Below are 16,423 nucleotides of genomic sequence, written 5' to 3'. Positions count from 1 at the left end.
AGTACATTGTGTAATCCGATCAAGTTCGATTGCCAGTAGAAAATTGTCATATAACTCTTCAAATCTCATCTTTTATACAATTTTATTGTTGTCCTCATTCATATACTCCCACTTCTAATTTTGTACTTGAAAACAATAAGGATGATGATAAGGGTGAGAATACGCGAGTTAGGATGACGATAAGAGCAAGAGCGCATGAGGAAAAATGATGACAAGGATGAGAGCGTGTGAGCGTAGCAGAGCAAAGGCCAGAGATAATTTTATTCTTTAAAACATAAGAATGCTCTACGAGAATAAATGAAAAATGAGATGCTAATTAGAAAAAAAATAAAGAATTTTTTTAATCATCCTATTTTTAAAACTTATTTTATAACTAATAAAATTTTTTAATTTAATTTAAATGAATAGGATAGAGAGGAACAAGTGGCTAACCCATTCGCTCATGTGGGCCTCACAATTAAATGATGAAAGGAATCATTTGAAACAAATTACATGGTCACAAACTAGAAGAAATGGTAAGAGATCCACTCTTTTCTTCTACACTAAGAAAGCACTTTTTCTTTTTTTTTTCCCCCAATTTTCCAATGCATCTTTTTCAGTATAATTCTTATCACACACGTTTAACCTTAGAATTCTCATGCGATCCGATGCACTAATGTTAGTACGATCGTATTCACGAATTAATCTTACCTAAACCGCACAACGTCATTGTGATATCTATTTCCCAAAGATCAACCTTTTCGAAATATGATCCAGCTCGGGAGAAGACGGATCGGTGAAAGCGCAAAACACAATCAACTTTCGTTTTCGTTCCGCGGAAGCATAGTTCCAGATGGAATGAAGGGTCAAAGATGGGTCGTGGATTGTTCTTGCTGCCTGAGAAGGCACACTTCAATTCGTATTCTTCTTGTTCTGACAAGACCACACGCGTCAAAGCATCCATCGAACGGCTCCGATTTGCGAAGCAGATAGAGAGATGCGAAGCTGCTGCGTGTCGAGATGCCTGCCATGCCCCGACAGCCAATTTAAAAGTCGGAGAGCGACGCAGCCCCTCCTGCTTCCTGTTGGTTTGCCCTTTTCATCCCCCGTTCCAATCCGTTTCTGCTTGGGATCTGAACACAACTTGCACCTGCCCGCCGTCCCCAACAGCGTGGGACGCGCTGCCCGCGCCCTCCTTTCGTGGACTATGGACCACCAGCTCGTCCCGTAAGCTGTTTGTTAATTTGACTAGTAAGCTCCTGACCTTAGACAAGTCGATGGCTTTTGGAGTTTTGTATCGTATAATTGCTTGTTGCCAACCCGATCCAACATTTTTTAGGTCGCTTGTAATCGAGAGGTATCTGTTTGAAACATACTGCAATTAATATGTGGCGGTGGAGGAAGACGAAGACACAGTTCGGTCCCAGTCTTCGGGTGAAGCCGTTGTTCAAAGAGGCTGTGGCTCGTTATAACTGGTTATTGGGGCCTCGTTTCAGGGCCAATCCGCATTAAAAATTGTTCTTTTTTGTTATTTTTACTGCTATCATCCTATTTCTGAGGAGAAATATGATGTGTTTTACCTTCTCTCACCTCCGCCCGTCCCATTTGTAGACAAAGCTTCGCACTTTACTTTATTGTATATGTTTATTCTTATTCTTCGCCCCTCCATCCTCCCTCCCTCTCGCCTTTCACGAGGCCTTCGAATGAGGCCCGCGGGCTGGTAGATGAGCAGCGGCAGGACGCCGCCCGACCGATGGAGCAAGCTCCGGCCGACGCGCGGTCCGCCCACCTCTTCGCCGACAACCTCAAGGGCTTCCTCCTCGCTGTCGCCTCCAGCGCCTTCATCGGAGCCAGCTTCATCATCAAGAAAAAGGGCCTCAAGCGCGCTGGAGCCTGCGGCTCCCGCGCCGGTACGTCACCCCTTCGCCCTCCCCTTCTCTCCTCCTTGCCCTAGCCCTAATCTCAAATTGTGTTCAAAGAGAATAGCTTGCTTTGTTTGGTTCTCCAGGCATAGGTGGGTACGGATATTTACTGGAGCCTCTGTGGTGGATCGGGATGGTCACAAGTAAGCCCCTTTTTGGTCGATTCATTTACTATTTCTTTTGTCTTTTGAATCCTGAAGGAAAGTTGAATTTGTTGCAGTGATTGTTGGTGAAATTGCGAATTTTGTGGCCTACATGTTTGCCCCAGCTGTTCTTGTCACTCCGCTGGGTGCTTTGAGTATCATTGTTAGGTAAGAGGTGTGCATCTGAAAGTTTGCTGGATGCAGATTTTATATAATAGTCAAAATTTTGTCTTTTTAACTGGTTTTAATGCTGAGAAATGGTGACTGCAGTGCCATTTTGGCCCATTTTATTCTCAAAGAGAGATTGCAGAGGATGGGTGTGTTGGGCTGCGTGCTTTGCATGGTGGGTTCAACAGTTATCGTGCTCCATGCACCAGAGGAGAGGACCCCGAGCTCTGTTGAACAGATATGGGATCTAGCGACACAGCCAGGTATTCTATGATGGCTTATTCTTGAGTTCATTTAGTGCATTTGAGGCGTATTCATTTTCATTCATGATTTTGTTCAGTTAATCAACTTGCTTGGTCATCTTGTTTCTGATGCGTGTTATTTATTTCTTGATGTGCGTTTGTCAGCCTTTCTTTTGTATGCGGCTTCAGCAGTTGCAGTATCTCTGGTGCTTATGTTGCATTGTTCTCCACGGTTTGGGCAGACAAACATAATGGTGTACTTGGGCATATGCTCTGTAATTGGATCTTTGACGGTAATGATGTTGTGATGATGGTGTGTTTGTTTCCGTTAATGCTCTGCTCTTGTTATCTCTTATATTTATCAACTGTTCAGGTGATGAGTATTAAGGCCGTAGGAATTGCAATCAAGCTTACAATGGAGGGCATCAATCAAGCTGGTTACTTCCAGACATGGGTATTTGTGATGGTGGCAATATCCTGCATCATAATTCAATTGAACTACTTGAACAAGGTTAGCGACTTGAGCAAACTTGAACTGCAGTGCAGTTCCATAGGTGTCTTATGGTGCTGCCTGTTTCTGGATATCCCAGAGAGATGCTACAACTTCACTATCCTGCAATATTCACAATTAGATGCATATTTATTTTTCTAACATATTAGTTACCATTTTATGTGTGTGTGTGTGTGTTATAGCATATAGGTTCTTTTGCAATTATGTAATGTTTTTTTCTTAGAGTTTTAAAACTACACTTGTTTTATATGAGTTTTGCTTTATAACTTATTTTAGAAACTTTGTTGCATCTCAGTTGCCATGATCTTTGAACATGTTTGGTTTGCCAATGAAGTAAATCACAATAGCGTGCAATCAAGGTAGGTTTCTAGGAGTTCAAAGCTACAGTTGTTTAATATGAGTTTTGCTTGGGTTCTGAATAATTATGTTAAGAAAATTTGTTGTATCCCAATTCCCATAATTGTTGAACATGTTTTGTGTTTGCTAACGAAATAAAAAACAATAGTGTGCAATCAAGGTAGGTTTCTATCTTTTCCTCTTTCTGGTATTTATAGTTATCTTCAACTATGTGAGAATTCCTTTTTGGGCTTCTTGATACAGCATACTTGTATGTTTAATTCTTTGATCTATTACATGAGTCTTTCATGCTCATGGTTCCTAGAATATTATATTTGTTCAATATAGTTTATTGTCTGTGATGTTGATAACATAGCTTCAGCAATGGCTTCAAGACTAGCTTTTGTGAAATTGATAACATAGCTTTTAACAAGTAAAGGTTTGTCTTTTAAATACAATTGTACAAGTATATTTGATTGAAAATTTCATTTTGTTTCCTTAAAGTATTTGTTAGTGGAAGCTGCATGCAACTGGGATAGCTGTAGTTGTCACATTTCGTAAATAAAACCTAGCTAATCTAGGAGATGCAGAAATAGAGAAGTGGGATTTGTCTCCAGAAATAGGAAGATCAGTGTCAGTTCCTTTTAAAAGACAAATGTGAACTTGGGCCTCAGAATAACTTTATGTAGATTTGTTCAGTATTGTGGTTATGATCTTTTCTTTGTCTCTTCTAGCAATCGGGTTAAATAGAGTTTATGATGTGTGATTTTATATGGACATTCTCTAGATATGGCCTTTGAGGAATATAGATGATGTAGGATGAGCAACAAATGGAGAATAGAAAGGAAGAAGAGAAATATAATAATTGAAAGATAATAGAAAAAGCTTGAATAACTACCAGACTTGCTCTGGCTCTAGGAGCTAACTCTTAGGATGAAGGCCTCGCACCTCTACACGTCTCGCATGTAGACGGTGGGATGGTGGGATCATACCATCAGAAACATAATTGTGACCTTGCACCATCTACACACAAGGTGGGAAAGGACTTAATTCATTAATCCATTTCTCATTCATGCATGCCAATGTTCTTGCCCCTTTTTATAGGCTCAAGTACAAGAATAAAAAGAAAATTACAGAAATAAAAAAAAATTACAATCACATCAAATCAGATGTATGATATTCTTTTTCCTTTGAAGAAGGTAATATTTCTAATTTGATTTGAGCAATAATCTTCCTCTCTTGATGATATTCTTGATTGATAGATTTTCATCTTTGTAGAGATGAATCTTCAATCAAGATTTGTGATCTTCAATAAAAAAACAAATTTAATGTCTTCCATCTTTTCTGCATTTGCTTCCTTTTTCCTTGTTATTGAGTAGATACCGATATATGACAACTTATTACATATGCAAAATATCACTAAACTAATTAAATTTATTTAAATAAAGGATAAACTAATTAGTTCTGCATCAATAGAGATCTGGTCTTCTCTTCTCTTTTATTAGGGACAAAGAACTTATAATCATCAAATTGCAACAAAGTCTTCTCTTTTATTTAAGGATTGTGCCGCTTACTATCTATCTCCAGTTACTTCTTTTCCACTGAGAAGTACACTTTAGTTGTATGCTGACTTGCTAGATTGTTATCTTCTTATGAAAGTACAAGGAGATTAACTGTTGTTGGTTCAAACTTCCAGTTAAATGATTTATTACTGTGGCTTATAACTTGCTAAGTTTGCATCAGAAAATTGTGTTCCAGTCAATTTAGGTGGGCCAGGATTGGATGGTTTGTAGGGTTGTATTACTGAAAGTTCTAATAAAATAGCCAACTTCATGCGCACAGAGGTGTACAATGCCCATTCCTAAACTGCATTAGGCTAATTGTTAGAGTATTGCCATTAATAAGCGCCTCTCTGATTCGAGATAGAGGAAAAGCCTGCCAAGTGCTATGAGACTATACTGATCTAACTTTGTTGTTGAAAAAGATAGAAATAATATTTAAGCATTCTTAAAGCCTTTCAAGATGCTTCTTTTATAGGGCTACTATTTCCCCCCATAATTTTATCTGAAATCTACTTATTTAGACTTTGTAATTATATATAGTATTGCTATGCTGATAATACAATAAAATATACTAGTAAACTTTGCTAATAATCTTCTATTGTTTATGAAAGTGCCTAGCCCTCTCTTAGCCTTGGCCAAACTGTAATAGAAAGCCTGCTTGTTCATTTGCTTGGGGAGAATGGTTAGCATGAATATCGCTCGCTTTCTCTGTTAGGTAGGGCTGTTGGCTCCTATAAAGATTCCCAATGACCCGATTTTGCTGTCCAGGGCAAGATATGGTCAATGACTCGTCTCCTGGCAGGTTGGCATTTTTGAAATGCTTGTGCCAAATAGTTAATATTCTAAAATTACAAAGAATGTTTGGAAGCAGAAGTAATAGATCATTATTTTTGTGACAGGTGTTATCATTAAAATCATTGTTGGAGACAAATTATTCGGTTAATGCACATTGAAAATCACTTTCTTATCATGTTTCACGATTACATGTATGTCAGTTTGCTAAGTTTAACCTATCATTCTGTGTCGAAATTAGCTACACATGGATTAATGATTTTAAGGTTAATGGAAGAGCTAACCAAGAATTTTTTATTTTATTTTATCTCTTACCCGACTTAATGGCTTTCCAAAACAAATTCAAGGCCCTGAATGTTTCTTATTGTCTGTTTTTCTTTTTTTTCCCTCTCCAGGCATTGGATACTTTCAATACTGCAGTTGTTTCTCCCGTCTACTATGCCATGTTCACAATTCTTACAATATTAGCAAGTGCCATTATGTTCAAGGTACTGAATACAGAAATGATTAACAATGTTCAGTTTTCTATTCTTATGTTGATATTTGTCTAGAGGTAATTTCTTTGTACATGCACAGGATTGGTCTGGGCAGAGTGCAAGTAATATTGCATCAGAGATTTGTGGGCTTATTACAGTAATTTCTGGGACTACAGTGTTACATTCTACAAGAGAACCAGATCCACCTTCCTCTTCAGGTAAATCAAAGCCATCTAAGATCACCATGGGCGTCAATGATTGTGACTTCAGCCTGTGAGAAAATTTTCTTTTCACTGTTAATTTCATGGGAAGTAAACAGTCGTAGGATTCAAACTTGAATGGAATATCAGGATATACATTATACTCAATTATATGTGAAGTTTCTGTCTCATTTTTGGGAGTATTTATATTCACAGTACTTCTGTTAAATATAACATAAAAATGTTCTAGGTGATTGTTGAATTCCATCTACTAGTATTTTCAATCACTTGGATATTTTCCATAAGTGGATATTCTGAAACATTGAGGAGGTTGTCACTGTAATCCAATTGATCAAATGAGTTAAGCATTTGACAGCGAGAGAAGCCCATCTGACTTGTAGTCTTGTACTTTCTTTGTTTTCTTCATTTACATATATCATATTCTTTATGTCATGTATAATTATCTGTGTTTTTGATACACTCATGATTCTGGTGCTAAACATTGCTGAGATATGAGAACCACAAGCTTTCCCAGTATAACTGGTCACAAACATTTTCCCTGCATAAAGAGAAACATTGAGCTTTTGTAGTTATTGTTATATATGCTCATTTATTTGTATGCTGATTGTGATGACGGAAATCTGTATAATCATAATACATTTTTTTCTTAGTTCATTATCATCATATAAGTTTGTTATGCAACCTTGCAGATTTATATGCACCACTCTCTCCTAAAATATATTGGCACATCCAAGGAAATGGTGATCTGGGAAAGCTCAAGGACGATGATTTGTTGTCTGGGGAATTTGTTGCTGTGGTTCGACAGGATTATTTCGTTTAGGCAATGGGGATAATACCTGGCATCATTTTACGAGCTCATGTGCTTCATGATTGCCTTTGATTATGTGATGCCAGGCGTATGCAAAACACAACTTGATGATTGATGGCTGGAGATCGAATAGAAGTTTTGTAGATTATATAGTGGACCAAAATTGCTGATGTTCTCTGGTTGTGGTTCCCATTTCATATGGTCATCTGGGAGATGCTTCCATGCTCCATGCTCTAGTTCTGTAAGCTATTATTCTTCGAGTCTTTTGTTGCTAATAGTTGCAGCCATGCAAGTCTTGGTTTTCCATTTAGTTGGTAATGGCTGTATTGTGGATGTGGTTTAGCCCTGGATGTACTGAGAGGATGGTGATTGCAGGTCTTTTGGTGTATTCTACTGTACAGTTCATTTTCTTTAGCTTTATCATGGAAGTTCCTTAATTTATTTCATATATGCATCCCTAAATTTTTTTAGAGAAAATTGCATACATATATCTTTCTCCAAAGTTGGTGGTTTTCATGGTTCCTTATCTTAACTTAAGCAAAGCTCGAAAACTTGTATGTCATTGTAGTTAATCTGTCAGTTGAGCATTAATATAATGAGGTTGAAACTCAAATTGACATTAATATCTCATTAAAAAATGTTAGTGGATATAAGGAATCATCTAATTGAACAGGAGTAACAAAGGGCATTTTAGGTAATCAGAATTATTCAAATTTAGTGATAACAATGATTAGTAGTAATTAACTCGAGTTTATTGGGTTGATGTTATCAGGGATGACAGAAATAAAAGATTTTGAGTTTTTGGAGGGATATATATAAAAATCTGAACTTTTGGAGGGATATGTAATATCAAATTTGGAGGAAATACTGTTTCCAAACAGGATATATATGTAAATGCCATGAAAGATGGTATATGCAAGTGGTGATGTGGCTGGTTGATCTTAAATTGACTGGAAGCTATACATGCTAATCCACATGTAGTCTTCTTGCATTTAGACTTGCAATTAACTCTGTTGGATAAGGATTAGTTTGTTTTATTATCAAAGTCATTTATGTGATTAGAATGAAGTACTTTGTGTATAAGCTGACTGTATTCTGAACTTGTTTTGCTCTGATGTCTGCTTACTTGGCCTTAATCCGTATTTAGGATAATTAATGCAAGCTCTCAGAAGAATACAAAGAAGATCAAAGGTAACTTTTTGGACAGGGAATCTGTTTTCCATCTGTAGATCATGTCAAATGTTGTAACCATGATTAGTATTCTCATACTTTGGATTATCGATTTCGCATTTGGTTTAATGATTATTGTGCGTGAGCCTTTTCTTCTTACTCCAGGATCCTTATTTAGGATATGTAGTACTTGATATTTTAAGATATTCCCATACTGTTTTTCTGTTTCATGTTGTTCATCCAGTTTTAATGCCCTGGTACTTTTTCACATTGAGAAACTGTGTTTTCATATTGGATTTTAGTAAACTGCATTGCAGTGCATTTGAACAGTTGAACCGCAAATATATTGAAATTTATTGTTTCCAGTAACTAGTTGCACAACAAGGGTGGCATTTAGTCATCAAATTTTGCTAAGTCACTAAAACCTTGAGTACCCATTTCTCTTGAGATGAACTTGCATGCTTCTTTCTTGTGCGTGAGTTTGTGCAAACCATGACTCTTTCATGTCCAGGCACTTATAGAGAGTTCCATGGACTGATGCCATTCATCCTCAACAGTTGAGTTGATCTTATGACTAGAAATCATCTCTCTGGATCTTATGTATGGACCAATTTTTGCTGTTGTGTCTCTGACTTGGAAATCATCTTGCAGGATCAATAGATCCTAAAATATTCAAGGCCTTGATGCATGATTTCTTGATCAACAAAGCTAGCCTCATTGAATGTGGATTAGGTAAATTATGTTATCTGATATTTTAAAAATCATCCTCTCAAAAGTTTTAAGAATGTGTAACTTTATTGCAACATGGTTAACTGATTACAATTTATCAGGAAAAGAAGCAGAGTTCTCTTTAGTAGTATTTGTATTTGTTGGTAATGGATGGATCTTTTCTTTCCCGTCTGCATATGCTTGACTCCTCATATCATGCCATTTTATCTTACCCTGTAATCTGGGAGGTTCTTTGCTGAATGTGATTCATCCTGTTGCTGAAAGAAACGGAAAAGAAAGTTGAATGAAGCAGATGCACAAAAATAGAGATTGTATGTACTATTGCACCACTGTTATAATTTTGAAGAGCAATTGTCTTGCCTGTTAGTTGGCTGATCGAGTGTAATTTGTTGTGTCCCAAGTGTTACAGTGATCATTGTGGATCAAAACTTTGCAGTGAGGATTAAGGTAACTAAAGTTGAATCATTAATTTTTCTTCTGTTGTAAACCATTTGGTTTCAGTTTCTGTTCTTCCAATTGTTTTTGTTTTGATATCTGATTTGCCACGATGCTTGTGTCTAGCAAAACTACCAAGAATAGTTTCAGATGACTCTAGAAGTAAAGATTGAAAGATATCATCATAGGAACAAAGAGCATAATTCTTGACTATTACCTTTATCACTCATTCATATGTTATTTAAAAATCAAGTGAAGATACCAGCAATCTTAATTGATTGAAGTTTTGATGTTTGATAGCATTATCAATTATTCTTATGCACATTTTAGCAATGAACACTGCTTTGCATGTTGGACTTGTGTCCCAACACACGATGTATAATACATCGGTGTGTACTGATGTTTCAAGAGGAAGAAGAAGAGGAAGCATATCCATCGAACTATCCGAGTTGTTTGGAGGCAAAAAAGGTTCTTGAATAAAATTTTTTTAATGCTTCGGATCGAACTATCCGAATTGGTATTGAAGACTATCTTAATTGGTAGAAGTTTGGATGTTCGATAGCATTATCAATTATCTTTATGCACTTCTTGTTATTAATAGTAAGATCTTATGATCAAATTTGCTTTCATCAAATTATGACTAAGGGTTTAAATTGTCAACCTAAAACTTCCGTTGAAGGTGAGAACGAAACCAAAAAAATTATTGAAGGCGATAGTATGAATGAGGTGTCTACTTACTTTGCTAGTAATTAGGACTTGGGATTGAGTTGCACCTTCACGTTTTTAATTAGCGTATTAGATGGTGATGAGTCATTATCTCAAGACTATCTCATAGAGAAGAAGCTTACCTCCATTAATTTTAGGGTTTACTTGGTTGTGCCGGAAGAGGTGGTGGCGGTGGAGATTTGTATGGTGCTCTTTCTTCATTTACTGATCGTCCTGTAAATAACAATATCCTACTTATAATTGAGGAGCCACTAAATTAGGATTGAGACGGCAACTAATTTAGCTAGTGAAGGCCATGAATCCCACATCCACTCTAAATATGGTATATTAGAAGGCCATGAATCAGGATATGAAATCTAGCGAAACTTACGGGTATAACTGTAGTACGGGATGATTGGTGGTCTCCGAATTGGTGGCGGCGGTGGAGATCGGTATGGTGCTCTTAATTCATGTACTAACAATCCTGTAAGCACAAGAAAAAGCTCTGTTAATAAGTTGGACGATACTTTCCTGGTCTGAGAGCATGATTCCCATCCCTCCTCCATTTGATCCTAATCCTCACTTCTGTCAACTCATAGAACTCCTTTTCTTGTGTCAGGATCATTTTGGAGCTAGAAGAGTAACATTTGAGGTGAGCTTAATGGAGAAAGAAACCTCACCTCTGTGAGCTTCAGACGAGTAGAACTGACAAAGGAGGATGGCAACTGCAATCAGGAGGATGCGGCAGGCACGAACAAGGTTCAACTTCATGGTAAGTTCTTCTGATCCTTGTTTGAAAGAGTTCTTAGTATACGGAACTGTTCATGATATTTCGTGGCAGCAGCATGGCAATATATACTGTGCAGTTGGGCTCGAAAGTCTTCTTAGCATGCCTGAAAATTTCATCGTCAGGATTTCTACTTCTTTGCACATGCCTGAGCATGTCTGACCTTGAACTAGTCAAATGCGTGTTGTTGGATTTTTCTTTCTTTCTACCTACATTTTCCATAGTAGACCTGTTCCGGTTTCCTTAGATCAGAAAGGAGTCTTCTTTATGGTTTGTGATGGAGAATTCTAACATGAGAATTTGATTTGTTCACTGAGACATAGAATTTTCAAGATCAAGACAAGTAACAAATCGAACAACATATCAATCATATTTAATTGAAGCAAGTTGATCATCTGAGAGAAGCAAAGCCTGAATTTTGTAGAAACTTTGGCTGTGCTAGTGGCTTCAGTTTCTGATTTGCCATCAGCTTTGACTTTGGTTGTTGGTCTATCAGCTTTCAGATTCACCTAACCTCTCATTGAATATAAATGAGGTTCTGCAATTTCTGTCATTTTTTATGTTGGTTAATCTTTAACTAATGATTCTCATGATAAAATGTTACATCTTTATCACTCAAAAACTATTGTGAAGAACACACACCATGCATCCTGTCATCACTCACATTCCAAGATTCTTATCTGAAGTATATATTAGTTAGTATTTCCAAAGGGATATAGATCTTTCAGTTTTAGTCCATAAACTGTTTCAGCTGTTGAATTAACTCAAATTAAATGCTGCTGCTTTTTAACTCAAAGTACTCGTGGAATGAACTGCATCAGCAGCTGTTCTTTCTTGTTCATCCAGTTTGTGTTTGCTGTATTCTGATGACCATTTCTAATTTTCATGGGTTTTCATGCAAGAAAGACATATTTTTGGTGACATTTAGGGGATATCACATCAATACATGACCCTCAACAAGTTTGCTTTAGAAGCTGCTATAGAAGAAATCTCATCATTTTGCTGACATTAAACAGTTCTTTTTGATAGAACAGACATCAGAAAGGTGCTAAATGTTCCAAATGCTTCCTCACTAGGAATACAATTCTGCCAGTAAGCAATTGTGGACTTTAATCTGCTCTTGTTTTCATTATTCTTTCAAACACTTAAATTTTAATTGGAAGGCCTTTTTGTACGATAATGACAAGAAATTAACCCAATCTTGATTACTACTTTTTAAAAGAAAGAAAACCGATAAAGGTTGCTCCGAAAATTTCACAGGATTCTTAGTTGTGTAATTAATTGGAAACTTGAATACAAATTTCTCAACTGTATCAAAAGCCATTTAACTATAAATTCTTAATCAATCAATTGTCTAAATATTGTATCGAAGCCATTTAACTATAAGTTTCTTAACCAATCAATTCCCTAAATTTCTGTATCAAAGCCATTCAACTAAAGGTCAACATGGAATTTAAATAGGGAAAACCCAGCAGCTTCCCCAAGATGGCCTATGAATCTAAGCTCAGGTTTTCTAGTGACTTGCAATAAGAAATTTGAGGGATGATCTCATTGATTGTGAATTAAGGTATTTAAGTTGTAGACATCCAACTCTCTGCTGTCCGATAGCCTAGACAAAGGAAGAACAGTTCTCTGCTGTCCACTGCAACTGAAGCGCTGAGAGTGCTTGCAAGCATAGATTTTGTCTTAGCTGAAGGATTGGAGACTCAGTATTCCTCCTAAATTAACTTTATTGAGGAAATTGAGTCTCAGCTATTGACTTGTAACTTTTAAAGGAGCAGTAGTCTCAAAAAAAATCCCTTTAATCTCTCAGTAGTTTTACATTGGAAGTGGGAGAAACCTCGAATAAACTTGTAAGGGTTAAATAAGTATATTATCATCAATTTGGAATTAAATAGTTTGAATCATGACAAACGATATCAGAGCGTTATAATATCTTATTTCGATCGAACCGTAAAAGTTTTAGATTCGACAAATAATATTAGAGTACCGTAACATCTCGAATTACTCCCATGTTGAAATTGAGATAAGATTTGAATGGACATAAAATGACTATTTAGATATATTATCATTAATTTAGATTTAAAATATTCAGATTAATCGAATTACCTATCGGATGGTTTGTGACATTAACAATTTCTTCTTTTCTAAATACAATTTTAGTTAACTGGAGATAAAAAACAGAGATGTGACATCAATCAGACCATAAATTAAAGAGGCAGATACAGTTAATTCCTCATCGTCCCTTATTGGTTTTGTAGGGAGGGACGAATGAAATTTACAGAGCACAGAGACAGGTACAACATGAGCATGATCTAGCTGGATATTAAATTCCATGGCAACGAGCAATTACTTTGTTCTCTGAGTTCCTTCTCGGTGGAGCCAACGTATCCTCATGCAACCTTTATTTGTGGCGGAAGAGCATCGGGTTGGATTCACCTACCATCACCAAAGGAAAATATCTACAGTGATTCCTGTAGCTTCGGTGGCTGACAAGATGATGTGGTCCTATTTGAGTACTTGTCTATCTATATTATAACGATGTGCACATGAGGGTAGGTTTGATGTTACTGTAAGATTATACATTCTGTCATGTACCCTCTATTGAGAGTTAATTATAAATTATTTTCTGTAATTGATTAATTTTAATATTTTTATTTTTTTTAAAGTTACATTATGATCTTTATACTTATACAAGTAAAACATTTAATTTTGTTTCTCCTCATGTTGTGATTCGGTTGCCGAAAATATCATAGGATTTATAATTTAGTACGTGCTGATTTTGCTTCACTTCGATTTATCACTAAACAAGTATAGTATTTTTGTTAGTAGAATAGACGTAAAGAGAACGAGCTTAAATATTTTACTTATGATATTTTTAAAAGTATAGAAATCGAGATATCGTTATATTAGGTACTCTAATATATAATTAGCAACACAAATCCAATGTTCATTATAATCTATCATCATAGAAAGTTTCTATTTTCCTAATATATTTTTACCTTAGAAAATATTATCATAATCTTGGTAAAACACAATACCATTATCTCAATATCACTTAAATTGTTATGTTTACCTAAATAAACATGAAGTCGTCATATGTCATTTCATAGCTCTTATATATAATATATTTCCAATTTTCTCATCTTTCTTGATTTTCCAGATTTGTTTACATATTTTCCTTATTTACAATACAATTGATATAATTAACATAGCATCTTAATTAGGTAACCATGATATATTTGATTTAAATAACATTCATTATTTTGCATCCCAATTTAAATTTTAATCTATATTTATTCTAAGATAATTTACCAAAAAAAGCCTCTAGGGATTTTATGACACCCCTATATAGTGAATATCCTTTTGACTAGGGTTGACTTAGTTTTTAGGAACTAAATTATTTTCTAAGATGAATTGAACAGATCAATTTAACTAAATTTTAATTATTTAATTAATAAACCATAGATTGCCTCTCTTGATTTTTTTAAATTACCCCACACCTCCTCTGTCTATAGTTTGCCTCCTCTTTCCACCCCATCTCCTCCTTTCACTCCATCTCTCCTCCCCTTCTCTTTCTCCTCACAATTTACCTATATTAGCCATTACACTTAATTATACCCATTCAATATAAAAGAATCCTAAATTTATAATAAAACTAAATAACTCAAAGTTATCCCAAAAAAATACTAATTTTTATATAAAGTTATCCTAAATTACTCAAAAAAATCATTACACTTGAGTTACACTCATTATATATTAAAAATATATATTAATCTTTATATAAATTATTCTTAATATATTATAAATTAGAAATGTGTCTAAGTAGTTTTTGAAAAGTTTGGATTGGTTTGATGAAAATTAATTCGAGTTATACTCAATTATAGATTCAACAAAAATAATTTCTCAAATGAACGATGGTATCACCTATATATCCTTGTAATTAGATTATCCAAGGGCTAATACCATACGTGTAAATTTTAATCATCCTAAATTCATAAGAAATAAAAAAAAGTGATGCTAGATATCTTATAATAATGTATTAATAGTTATGGAGAAGTTCTGGTTTGTTGGAAATTAACTGGAGTTACGCTCTAGTTGCACTTGATTATATATTCAACCAAAAAATATCTTATTTGGACACTTAACCATCCTAAACTCATTAAAAATTAAAAAATAATGCCATATATCTTAGAATAACGTATTAGAAGTTTGGATTAATTTGATAAAAATTAATTTGAATTACACTTGAGTTATGCCCGATCATAAATTTAACATAAAAATATCCTATTTCAAAAAATAATCATCCTAAATTTATATAATTTTTTTAAAAAAATATTAAATATATTAGCATGTCATCCTAGTAGTTTCGAGAAGAAGTTTGAATAGATTTAATAAAAATTTAATAAAATATACTCGTGTTACACTCGTGTAACAATTAAGTTATACTTATTCATAAGTTCAACAATAAAATTATATTTTATAAATTAATCATCCTAAATTTATATAAAAATAAAAAATTGATACTATGTGAAGTTTGGATAGATTTGGTTAAAATTCAATGAGTTACATTCAATCAATCATTTAACCCAAAAATATTCTATTTAACAATTTATTCATCATAAAATCATAGAAAATTAGAAAAATTGATACTAAATATCCTAAATCATACATTATTAGTTCCAGAAAATTACCTTAGTTACACATACACTAGTGTTATACTGTTTGCAGATTCAATAAAGTTTCACTCTATCCAAAACAATTGATCTAACCCGAATTGTAATATCTAGATCGAATTGGATTGAAATGTGGATCTATAGTTTGAAATAGCCCGGTTAAAGAGTATTATAGAGATTTTATAAAAGCTCATTACTAGATTTCTTTTAGTAAATTACCCTTTAATTCTATATCTGAACAATAGTTGTAGTGTCTCTCTAAAATTTTAGAATCATTTAATTAAGAAAGACTATATATATATATATATATATATATATATATATATATATATATATATATATATATATATATATATATACCTTGAAAGAAAAGTAATATCCTGAACAAGTTCCTTTAGGCTTAAGCAAATAACACAAAAAGAAAAAAGCACATTTATCATGATAAATTGTTGTTTTTCCCATTCTAATATTCCTCAAGGTGTAGAACAAAGGAAGAGTCTCTTTCAAATAAAGCTCGTCATTTATTTTATCACCACTTTTGGAAGACCTTTTGACATATTGCTTGATAAGGATCCTCCCCCTCTCAACAGTAGCCATTAGCCGTGGCTCAATGTGGTGCCTCCCTCCTATCATCCTTCTCCAAAAAGACTCTAAACACTTTGATGGAGTACATTTGCATGTTTGTTGCCTCCCTAGCATCATCCTTGTCCAAAAGACTCAAAACACTTTGATGGAGTAAATTTGCATGTTTATTTGCTATA

General features: G+C 34.7%; 1 protein-coding gene and 1 long non-coding RNA gene across 2 annotated transcripts; one reads left to right on the top strand and one right to left on the bottom strand.

The window, feature by feature from the left end:
* The first annotated feature begins 1,349 nt into the window (after positions 1-1,349).
* Positions 1,350-7,606, top strand: LOC135633938 (probable magnesium transporter NIPA6). Its single transcript, XM_065143962.1, has 9 exons — positions 1,350-1,889; positions 1,988-2,044; positions 2,122-2,212; positions 2,315-2,475; positions 2,620-2,747; positions 2,828-2,965; positions 6,051-6,143; positions 6,232-6,349; positions 7,042-7,606. Exons 1-9 carry the CDS (start codon positions 1,733-1,735, stop codon positions 7,170-7,172), a joined length of 1,074 nt encoding a protein of 357 aa, XP_065000034.1. The 5' UTR covers positions 1,350-1,732; the 3' UTR covers positions 7,173-7,606.
* A 1,179-nt stretch (positions 7,607-8,785) lies between these two features.
* Positions 8,786-11,621, bottom strand: LOC135633939 (uncharacterized). The gene is made up of 4 exons (XR_010495174.1): positions 10,880-11,621; positions 10,591-10,683; positions 10,343-10,433; positions 8,786-9,316 (listed from the first exon to the last, which is right to left on the bottom strand). It is a non-coding gene; the product is annotated as an uncharacterized LOC135633939 (long non-coding RNA).
* Between the last annotated feature and the right edge of the window lie 4,802 nt (positions 11,622-16,423).

Source organism: Musa acuminata, chromosome BXJ3-3 (assembly GCF_036884655.1).
Source record: "Musa acuminata AAA Group cultivar baxijiao chromosome BXJ3-3, Cavendish_Baxijiao_AAA, whole genome shotgun sequence".
In the NCBI taxonomy this organism is placed as follows: Eukaryota; Viridiplantae; Streptophyta; class Magnoliopsida; order Zingiberales; family Musaceae; genus Musa; species Musa acuminata.
Note: the sequence above shows the minus strand (reverse complement) of the source record. Positions and strands in the feature narration are given on the sequence as shown.

Bases quoted from the DNA above. Each gene is read 5' to 3' on its own strand.
- LOC135633938 (XM_065143962.1), top strand. From the start codon at position 1,733: ATGGAGCAAGCTCCGGCCGACGCGCGGTCCGCCCACCTCTTCGCCGAC. The intron at 1,890-1,987 runs GTACGTCACCCC...TTGGTTCTCCAG, and splicing joins AGCCTGCGGCTCCCGCGCCG to GCATAGGTGGGTACGGATAT. The intron at 6,144-6,231 runs GTACTGAATACA...GTACATGCACAG, and splicing joins CAAGTGCCATTATGTTCAAG to GATTGGTCTGGGCAGAGTGC.